General features: G+C 37.3%; 1 protein-coding gene across 1 annotated transcript; it reads left to right on the top strand.

Moving 5' to 3' along the window:
• The first annotated feature begins 424 nt into the window (after positions 1-424).
• Positions 425-11,345, top strand: rmi1 (RMI1, RecQ mediated genome instability 1, homolog). Its single transcript, XM_079250839.1, has 8 exons — positions 425-656; positions 3,481-3,591; positions 4,859-5,008; positions 6,995-7,065; positions 7,321-7,444; positions 8,362-8,440; positions 8,626-8,806; positions 9,321-11,345. The coding sequence occupies exons 1-8, from the start codon at positions 495-497 to the stop codon at positions 10,558-10,560; spliced, it is 2,118 nt and encodes a 705-aa protein (XP_079106965.1). The 5' UTR covers positions 425-494; the 3' UTR covers positions 10,561-11,345.
• Positions 11,346-11,586: the final 241 nt, after the last annotated feature.

Below are 11,586 nucleotides of genomic sequence, written 5' to 3' on the forward strand. Positions count from 1 at the left end.
GCGGCTGTTCGAGTTATTCCTGTTATGGGAAAGAGCTGCAAATCTAATGTAAATATTTTTTTGTTGTAAATGGTAAGGTAGAGTTGTTAAGTTTAAGACCTTGTATATTGAACAGCTGGTCATGTTGCATAGCCACAAAGGCGTCAGAGTCACGCGGTTGACAATTGGGTATGTTTGGCTAGTCAACTTTGGCGCCTTTGCCACAACCCACTATACTTTCTCAAGAAGCTTGCTCAGTGCAGCTCTGGTAATGTTTACTACATACGTGCATGTTGGATTTTTTATTTTTTTTCATTAGTCCCTAATCAAATTCTATTACTGCTTTCATTTGATTGTGGCCTTTTTATCTTTTTTTCCACAGTATCCATTCGCGATCATCTTCACATAGACTTTTCTATACTTGTAGTACATCTTACATCTTTTAATGACACCTTTACACAGACACCTCTGTTTTCTCAAGTGATTAGCATATAAGTCCTAAATAGTAGAGAAGAATGGCTCCAGAGACTCACTCAGTGGTACGTGCTGCCCAGACCTGGCTGCTGTCGTCCTGGCATGTCCAGGTGCCTTTTGCCTGGCTGGAAGCCTGTGTAGAGTGGCTTCAAGAAGAGGCTGGAGGAGCAGCTAGTCTGTCACAGCAGCAAATCAATCAACAGGTAGGCAGACTGTCTAACCCAATGTGAGTTAATGCTAAAATGTTTACTTAAAATCCATTTTTAAGATGTTTTTGGTTTATCAACATAATCTTTGATAGCAGATGGAGATTCCACAGTTACACAGGTTGTCTCACTGGGAACTTGTCTGCTTTTTTCAGATGACCCCTATAGGTTATTTGATTAAAGGCTACCGATGTTGGTCTTGTTTCTTTCCACTGATGATCACTGGCTTTAAAAGCATCTTTCTCCACTGTTGTTTCAGTCTCTTCTCGAAGCTTTTTGTCAATATATTCATCGGGATTCACAGTGTGTTCTACTCTCTGTGTCGAGCTGCATCAATTAATAAATTAGATGAGGGGAAAAAATTGTGGTAACGTTTTTATGTTAGACCAGTTTAACAAACAAATGTCAAACTATTTATGATTTTAGGTTTGAATTGAACTGCTCTTTTAAAAAATGGACTACATTTTTTAAAAAAAAAAAAACTTTGGAGATAGAGACACAGACATTATTTCTAAATAATTTCTCCAAATGTCGATAAGTGTTGTGTTGACGAAATGCAAAAGAGGAAAAATGCAGGTGAACCCCCTTAACGGTCGATAGCATGCACAAGATAACTCTGAGAAATCCAATGAGCCCCCTTTTCAATAAGAAATAGGAAGCCAAAGCAGTTTGTTTTTATGTATCTGAACCAAAATAAACCTCATTGCATATTTCCACCAGGGGAGAGATAAAAAGTAACAATTGTAGTTACTGACAACCAGAAGACCATTGCGTAAGCGGTGTCAAGGCTGTATTCTAACTTGTAAAGAGAAAATCAAATGAAAAACTTCTGTATTTTGTAGCAGTGATGGTCTGTCCTCTCTTAAAGGTACTTTGTTGACACAGCAATCTCAAAAATTGAAAATGAAACCTTACACATGTGATATGTGTCACATTTGCAGCCATCATAAATGTACACTTTATTACAGGTGATTGGCAGACAGCTTCTCATAGTCTCTATAAATATATTATTGTATTTATCATTGCATGTAGCAGGGAGATCTAGATTTGTCTTGATATTCTTTATTTGTGACTGAATATACTGACATCTGTTTTTATTTACTACAAGCAAACGTCTGCAATTTACAGATACCACCTTTCTATTAACTGGTCACGTCTCTTTTATTTGCTTGATCAATAAAATACATTGAAAGAAAATTAATTATAGATTGTCAGCAGTGTTTAAAATATCAAATAATCACAGGGTAGTAGCAAAGATGGTATATGAAGCAAATCTTACATCAATAATCATTTAAAATTAAAAGAATTCCTCTTCAATCTAATCCAATTCAACTTTGAGGTACCTAGAACCTCCCCCAGTATCTCTGGACCTATGATGAAAGGTGTATAGTTAGATATGTCATCATCAATGACAATGTATTAGATTTGTAATTTTGATATGAAATACATCTCACTACTGCTTTCCTCACCATTTATAAAGGGGCACCACATGAAAACTGCTAATAGAAAACTGCTACATGTGGTTGAGGCCACAGCTAGGATCTACTCTCTGAGCTAAGAATGAATGAAAGAAAAATAAATAAATGAAATGAAAAATATTTTGTGTCCCCTGAGGAAAAGGGCTTTTTATGTGGTGCTTTGATTAACATGTGATCTTAAAGAAAATGGATTATATAACACACAAACAACATCCCCTTTATTGATTTCTGTTGCAAGAATAAGTTTGATTATGTAATATCTTGAGAAAATGTCCCTTTTTTGTGTGATGGGTTAACAAACTTTCTTAATACCATTTTAATTAGTTAACTCACTGAGTTGCTTCATGGTGTTTATCTTTTTTTAATTAAGGTTAAAAAAAAAACTGAAGCAGGGTATGCTTTAGCGACAGGCTACCTTTTCGTTATTACTGGTTATTAGGTTATTATTGGTTACCTTGTGTTTTATCAGCTCTGCCCCTCCCTTGTCATGTTTGCTTGAAAAAATGGTGATGGCAAAAACGTACAACTCATGGTCAAATCATTTACAAACTGGTTGTTTTAGTTGATTTTCTTTAAGCAATAGATTATTTGTTGTACTTCTGCCTAGTAAAACAACAAAAAGACTAAATAATGTTTATCTCTGTTGCTGAGAGCAACATCGTCTTAGGGTAATGGGGTAATGAGAAGAAGTGGGAAAATGAAAGGGTGAAAGAAGATCTCCTGGTCTGTGAAACCCTGGATTCTGTTACAACATGTTTATATCAAGGAAGCATTTTAGTGTAAACAGCATGTCTCCATCGTGCCTGGTGTCAGCTGTACCAGCTGGTGGTGGCGTCATGTGGGGTATGTTTTCCTTCACTGACGCATGTTTTATACGCCACAGTGTACTGAAATATTGCTGCTGAACAGCTGTGTCCCTCCACTGCCAAAGCCTTTTTTAAATTGATCATGAAAAGATTTTGCTTCACATTTCAGGGCAATATGGTCCTCTGATCTCAGTCCTACAGAGCACTTTTTAAATGATGTGAATAAGTTTGTACACAGTGTTGAATCAGCAGCGACTCAATGACACTCATGAGTCACTGTGCCTCAGTAACTCTGACATTTCTGTGTTTTGTAGAGTATTTTTCTTTCTTTTATCACTAATTCAAACTTTACTAATGGCAACATTGGATCTATCTCAGGGTGGAGACAGGGTTATAATCACTTGGTCATGCCAGTGAAATCAAAGTAAGCACAACATGCACAAGTGGTGTAAACTCATAGTTAAACTTGCTCACAGAAACAGCATTACTAACTGGTTTTACAATTCTTACATTTATTTGTTTGACATGAACTTCTAGGTGTTGGATCAGTGGCTGTTGACAGACTTGAGAGACCTGGACTACCCGGTTCTCCCTGAAGGGCTCGCTCAGGCTCAGAAGACAGAACTAAGTGGCACTTTTTGTGTGCAGGTACTTGCTTTTGGATTATTGATTATATGTAGATTTCTTCTTTTGTTCCTGACTCCATTTTCTGTTTGCAAAAAGAGCCTTTGTATATAAATTTAGGGAAAAAGTAGCACACATTTATCTAATAGAAACCTTAAAAAGCTGTGCTAGAACTAAAAAAAAAAAAAAAAAAAAAGAAACTATTAAACACACATTATGTGACTTTTCAGCCCTAAATTCTGCGTTCGGTTCCAGTCTCGTGTGACAACACAGTAACACTTATAATGTGCATTTCTGGAGCTGGCGCTGCCGAACAGAGAGCAGAAGCTGACAAACTGCAATATACAACTTTTTCATCCTGGACGCTGCGTGACATTGCAGCTGAGTTTAGCCTTCACAGTCCTTAATGTTAAAAATAATCAAATTCACAGCAGACATATATATATGATACATGATAGATATAGTCTACATCTAATTTGAACACAATTTTAAAAAAAAAACCGTTATGCTTTATTGTGACCATAGCTGCTTTGAGTCGGCCTGGTGTGGATAAAATTCTTCTGGCTCAGATTCATCCAGTGTTTAAATGCTGAACCAGAGGATACAAACAGCAGTGAATAACACATGAGAGGGTTGTAATTTGGTGGCTAAATTCTCAACTTTGAAAATTATGTTGGGGACCAACAACACAGGCGAGAAGGAGTTTAAAGGCAAACGTGCATGAAAAGAAATCACACAAACGCAAACACATCATTTCACTTTAAACAAAGAAGTTGTTGAAATATTTTTATTTAATGGAGCTTTAAAAAAATGGATGAAATGAAATAAAAGTACTTTAGAAATGCCAGAGCTGAATTTCACATGTTTTTGATGTCGCTTATAAATGGGTGAGTGCATGGTTAACTGTTCAAGCATTTAAATATTGAGTTTTTTCTCTGTGTCAGAGTGATAGATATGCCCTAGTCTATGACATGTTATCTGTGCTTGTGTGCAGTGCAGAAAGTCACACATCCTGTTCGTGAAGCAAAAATAGATCTAATGTGAGATCCAAGAAAAAAATGGATTGGTGTTATCTGAAACTATAATATAATATTGCACTGGGTTCCAGTTTTCATAGATAGTAATTGGAAACCCAGCTGGAAACCTTTGAGACAAATTGTTAGTTAAGTATGGAAAATCACAATATATTTCTGTCACTGTAATTGCGCTACAAACTGTAACACTTCAGTAGATGTTTAATATATGACTGTAGGCAAAAGGAAACCTAACAGAAGCTTTCTCTCTGTTATAGGTTGACTCATTGTTGGACATCAGTCAGCCTGCATACGGTCAGCTGCAGAAGTGGAGGGGTACAGATTGCACCAATGACGAGGTGTCTGCTGTCACACAGACTAGTCAGAAGCCCTGGGAAGTCAAACCAACTCGTATGCTGCTTCTGCAGGTCAGAAGTATTTCTGAATTCTAGTTGTTAAAAAGAATTTCAGCATTGACCTTTAAAAATGAATCTCTTGATGGAACTCGTGTTTTTACATCAAAAGTAGTTTTTGTTTAAAGGTGGAGTATGTAAGAGTTTCAATATTTAAAAAAAATTAACTAAAAAAATAACTGCAATCATAATTAGATAGTTTTTTTAAAACATGTAGGTTCCAGTCTGTCCATATTTGATGTGTTATTAAATTACAAGTTTAATTAATGCCTACCAGTAAAAAAAATAAAGTGCTTTTTCTCATTTGTCATTAATTAAACATGTAATTTAATAACGCATCAAATACGGACAGACTGGAACCTACATGTTCAAAAAACTTTCTTATTATGATTGTAGTTATTTTATTAGTTAATTTATTTTTAAAATGTTGAAAATCTTACATACTCCACCTTTAAAAATGCAACGTCACCTACAAAACCAGCTAAAATGAATCCTTCGTAAGTGTGAGTAGTTGTGTTTTTATCAAAGATGCAAAATGTCATCAGCTTCAAAAGTAAATAGAGATCGTACACTTCGTGGATATAATTACTTTGAGGGGTGATCAATATCGGTTATCAGCCAAATGAATTGTCAAATATCAGTATATCAGATATTGGCCAAAAATCCAATGTCGTGCATCTTTAATTTTTATCATCAGTTGTCTGGAGGCAACAATACAACAACCATGTAAAACTCCAGAGGACAGACATGTCGCTGCAACAACATCGTGGGATTGTATTACACTTGATCCTACAGGCAGTGTTTGGGTAGTGTATCAGACCCACACAGTGTGACCAACAATACACTGTCAGATGTCTTTACAGCGGCTAAAAAGGAAAAATGTAGTCAGCCTCACCTCTTTTTGCCCACAAGTTGTTACTGTTAGTTTCAAAACCTTCATGTGAGATGTTACAGTCATCAAACAAGTTTCTGGAAACAAAATGTAAGCTATCATTACAAATCCACATCTACCTCAGAGCATTGTGTTCCCATGGAAGCCAGGCTGAGCCAGAACCAATCTACGGCAAAGTTATTCACATCCCAGTTAAACAGTTTCCTATTTCAGGCGGGATATTGCCAGGTTTTTTTGACCCATGTAAAACTGCCTAAATATAACTTTAACCTTGATGTTTATTTTCTTCTCAGACAAAGTAAATAATCATGTTACATACATTGACATGTTTTGGCTGTAGTAGCCTGACTATTGTGTTAAAGCTTAATCAGAAACTTCTAACTGTAGAACACAAAGTCAAGTAAAGATTAAAAGCCATAAAAAAAAGAGTAATTATATTTTATTTGTATTTTTAAATTGCTTTTACATCAACAGCCATTATGGATGTTTTTCTGCCATTTCTTGTCTTAAAACAAAGAATAGAAAAGTAGTTTCTGGCACTCTGGCGCTACAAAAGAAAATTCTGGCATATTTTTTTTCTTGTTAACAAACTAATCTGAACTATTTTGTACAATTTACTTCTGACTCTACCACTTATCTTTAATCGGGCTTCATTTCTGTGTAGTTTTCTATTCTAGACATCCGCTGCTGTTCTTCATTGTGAGGGGACAGATTTAATCAGTGAGAGCTGATGATGGCTTATATTGCAGAAATATAATTCATACAACTTATTTCTTGCCTTGAGTAAAACACTTGTCAAATTAATGGTTTTGCTTAGAAAAATAGCAGCAGCTTTTTATTCTTCTAATTTCTCACCATTTTGTCAAAAATTAAGGTTTTTTTTGAGCCATCAGGCACAAAGATTTGATAGAAATGAAAATTGTTTCTTGAATAATCTCTAAAATAAGTAGAATAATCAAGCAAACATGTCAGGAGGAGCTTTGACAAAATGAAGAATTTTAGACTAACATGTTTGTAATTCTATAGAAGAAAAATTATTGTTTTCCAAAGCTTAGTGAGCCATACATAGTTTCATTTCATTATTTTGTGTTTTCTTGATGTTGCCTCAGGTAACAGATGGAGTCCAAAGCTTGGAGGCTATGGAGTATCAGACTATTCCTGCACTCAGTGCAACACTCAGGTTAGACTGATTTTAAAAGCACTTGAATGGACAGTGATGTTTAGCTGCTATCTACGTTAATAAAGTCTCCAAACCTTTTTTTGAAATGTAAAAATGCACATCTTTTTAATCATTTAGTTTTGTAGCAATGCATGCATTCACACAAACTTTAGAGAAACAGATGAACTGCTATTTCTCTTTAAGAATAAAAAACTAACCCTAGCTATGTTTATACATTTGGATTATATTTGTGAATTATATTTGTCTGCTCTCTAGGCCCGGTGCAAAGCTGCAGTTGAAGGGACGGATGGTATGCAGACTTGGTGTGCTACTTTTGGGGCCACCCAACGTGAAGTTTCTGGGTGGTGAAGTGGAGGACTTGGTGGACAGGAATAATCAGGTGAAGTACTTGTTTAGATGTTTAGTTAAGATTTTCTTGTTTTTGCCACATATAAATTTACAATGTTTGGGACAAGTGGCAGTCTCTGGCGGTTAAAAATGAAGCCTATGCCAAAGTGCTAAAAGTCCGTCCGCTTCTGTTGGATTGGTTAGCATAGTTAGCTCTCATCTTAGTTTGTTTGATGTCAGTCATCCACCACTGCCTTCACAGCTCCCTCTCTTTACCCAGTTTTGTATTTTCCTGGAGCAACTTCATGCACGACGTTGCCAAGATCACACAAAACTGTATGCTGTGTTTGATTTGTACTCAGAAGTGACATTATCTGAGTTCCTATACAACATGTATGCCACCTGAAGTAAAAAATCTGACTCAGAAAGTGGAAACAGACCCACCTGCCTTGAGTTTACCCAGTAAAGATGGCTGCCCACAAATAGTGAGAGAAACAAGAGTAAACATACATTTATATATAATGTACTTGTTTACATAAATTAGAATGAAAGGTATTGCTTTGTAACTTCTACACATTTTTAACTTAACCAAATGCATACATGTCCAAAAACATCAATAAAAGTGTTTGATGGGGTCTCCCTGCGAACATTAGCAACTGTTGCTAATGTTGGTTCTCCAGCTTTGTCAACGCGAACCCTCAACTCTATTCTGATGTCATTTTCCGTTTCTACTTCCAAACTCTGAGTCAAATCAAATACAGCATCAATTCAGCTCTTCTTAAAAGTACAAGAGACGTCACTGAGGCTTTTTATCCACAGTCTAAGGTTTGGGATCACTCACCTTAACTATGCTAAGAATGTATTCAAATGTTGTGTCTCTTGCTTTTTTAAGTAGCAATCTGGCTTTGATGAATTGCAACGAATAAGATGTTGCACAAATTGGAAGGTTTAATTATGCTGTTTTGACAGGGCAGAGTGCTCTGTCGCACACTGGGTCTTCCTGAGGAGCAGCAGCAAGAGGGAGAGGAGGCAGCAGCGCTCCAGCTGGGTACGTTCAAAAGTAATATTTGTGGGTCGCTATTGTGCTCTTAAAGTAATCATTTTTATTACACTCGTGTGTCATCACAAGACCTTTGACTTAAGTTTATATGGAAATGCTTGTTTTATATTAGGACCAGCTTAGAAACCCACTCAATTTAAAATTGGACACAATTATTCTGTTTTCTTCTTCAGATAACCAAGAAATGGATGACCTGGAGGTCAATGATGCAGAGTTGCTGGCTAGCCTGGAGGCACAGGGGGATGCTGAAGTTCGTCAGGTTGGACTTTCTCATGACAGTGGCTATAGTACCCTGCAGGAGACATCCAGCTTCTCTTCAGGAAGCTCTTCTGTTAGCAGCTATATCTCATTCAGGTGAGTAATTAACAGTGTGATGCTCGAAATACATCATCCTAAAGGGACATCATAGCACCAAATTATCTCATTCAAATGATATTTTTGTCAGGATTTCGTTTTGTAGTAACCAAGAAAATAGAGAGGAGGTCCAGCGTTTTTAAAAAATATAACCTGAAAATACTAAAAGTTGGTGTTTTTCTAAATCTAGTCAGACAGATTTGAAATCTGAGCCCCATCAGACGAACAATACAAAGAAGCTGCATTCTTGTGACAGTTGTGAAATCACCCCCCTCAGGAAATCCTCCTTAAAATCCATCTTCTAAACTGTTCATTTGTTGTAAATTTGGCTACTTAAGCTGTAGTCATGAATGAGATCTTCTGGATCTCTTTGTTCCTGGAGTTTTTAATTATTTTGAGAAAGATCTGTAAAAAGGACTCCTGATCATCAAGTGGTCTAAAACTACATTTGATCTCCTTTTCAACGACGGGCTGAACATCAAGGTCCATTAATCCTGTCGGTTGTGTCTTGCAGAAGTGAAACCTCTCACAGAGGTGGTTTGCACCAGAGCAACAGAGGTGGTTTGCACCAGAGCCGTCACAACAGTGGCAAACAAAAAGCCTCTGACCATGCTGAATTCATGCCTTCTGGTGCACTTCGTCAAGACGTCCGAGAGGAAAACATGGCAGCAGAAAATTTTCCTGATGAAGAGTTTGACGATCTTCCCCTGGATGAGTTGGACAGCGTAATTTTTATGGAAACTGAAAACTTTACTTCACACTATGACAGCAGTCATAGAAACACACCTCAGAATAACACCAGACGTACAGACACAGGACCGAAACACTGGACTGCTCAGTTTGAACCTCACGCTCTGAGTAACCCAGGTATACAAACTGGATCTGGCAACTTGAGGTCTACAGCACAGAAAAGAAACTACCAGGGTTGCATTAGGGAAGCTTCAAGTCCATTCCCCACAAAATCTCCCAAGTTGTCTCTTTCTTCAACAGCTTTAGAGCGATCACATGAATGGAAATTTACTTCTAAAGATGAAAAGGATTTTATGGACGATGACATGGACTGCCTTTTTCATGAGGTTGATGCCAGTGAAGTACAAACTGGGAAGCCTGGGGAAACGGTTCAGCTCCATGTTGAAGAGGGACCTAGAAGAGCCAGAGAGAGCACTGCTAGCAACGCAGAGGCCTCAGGCACATCACCAAAAACTGTATCCAGCATACCTCAAGGAAAATGTTCCAGCTCCAGCCCTGCAGAACTGAACAAAGCAGCTTCTGAACAAGATCCTCATACTGGCAGCAGAGTCCCTGACGTCTCTCTCACCTTTCCACCCTTTACCTATTTATGCTTCCTAGAAGAGTTAATGTCCAAACCACACTTCCATACCACCGAGATCCATGTCAAAGCTTTCATTGTGACTCTTCTGGGGAAACTGAGCAGCAATAACGGTGTTTGGAGTATCTGTGCTACAATATCTGATGGAACTGGTTATCTGGACGTGGAGCTATCCAATGGCGTTTTGACAAGCCTGCTGGGCTTCTCTGTAGCAGAGAAGGGGGCTCTGAAGCGAGATCCATCCCGAAGAGGTGAGCTGGAGGCTGGGATGAAGAGATGTCAGGAAGAGCTGGTGGACATGTGCTGTATCATGAAAATTGTGGTTGAACCAGGGGGCAGAAAAGCTGTGGTGGCCAAGGCTGACCCTGTGGATGAGAGAGTGCTTAAGGAGCTGGAGCAGAGGGTGAGAGACAGGAAAAAATAAATGCAGAGAAGTGACTGAGTGGAAGTAGGCGATAATGAGAAAATTACCCACTACGGAAAGGTACATTGCCCTTAAGCAGAGAAGAAAAATTGCCAATAAAACTGAGGGAAATGTTTCAGAAAGAAAATTTTATGTTTTTTAAGGGATTGGTATGGTGATCAATCTATCCCTCTGCTTCAGATGTAGAGAGCAGAAGGTGTGAACTAGATGGCTGATGAAAAGAAAGCTTTGTGTTGCAATGCGTCCCATCTGCTATATCTGAATATGACATTCTGCCATTTGTCATTAGAGAATTACATTAATCTATTTCTTTTATCAGTACAGGTTTCAAATCCACTGTGTCACTCTCTGCAGAAATTAAATGAGAAAAGAGATTACTGAAATATTAATATATATTAAATACTGATTATCAATATGTTAGTTTAGGGTACCTACATCTGAGCATCTCAACTTCTATATGATACAGAAAACATTTGTCAGGAGAAGGTTGGAGATGAGAGGACGGATGTGGGGTTGTTCATACTCTGATTGCAGGAATGAATTGCCAGCCTTTGCATTCATTCAGTGCAACCATTAGTTCAAACTGAAAAGTGATTGAATAGTCAAGGGCAGCATGAGTCTTTAATAAACTTCTCCAGACGAAAATGTGAGGAAAGGAAGATAAAGGAGAAGCCAAGAGCTCTGATTATTTCTCGTTGTTAGAGCTTTATTTGTGTTTTTTGTTTTTAAATTCACTGCTTTGTTTGTATTTTCTGCGTTTGGAAATAAAATTCATCTGAAGTTTTTATATTTGAAATTGATACTCTTTCACTAATAAAACATCTGCATGTTTGTTTCTTCGAAACCTGCCGCATTCTCCTTAAATGAGTATTGCGTACATCGTTATTTATATAAATAATAGCATAATTGATTATATAAATAACCTGACAAACCAGATTGTTTTGTCAGATATTACTTCACATGTAAAATGCATTAAATGTGAAACTCATTAAAGCACTAGTTACTGAAAGTATGAAAATGTATGCT

This window comes from Telmatherina bonti (genome assembly GCF_933228915.1).
Source record: "Telmatherina bonti genome assembly, chromosome: 13".
Classification (NCBI taxonomy): domain Eukaryota; kingdom Metazoa; phylum Chordata; class Actinopteri; order Atheriniformes; family Telmatherinidae; genus Telmatherina; species Telmatherina bonti.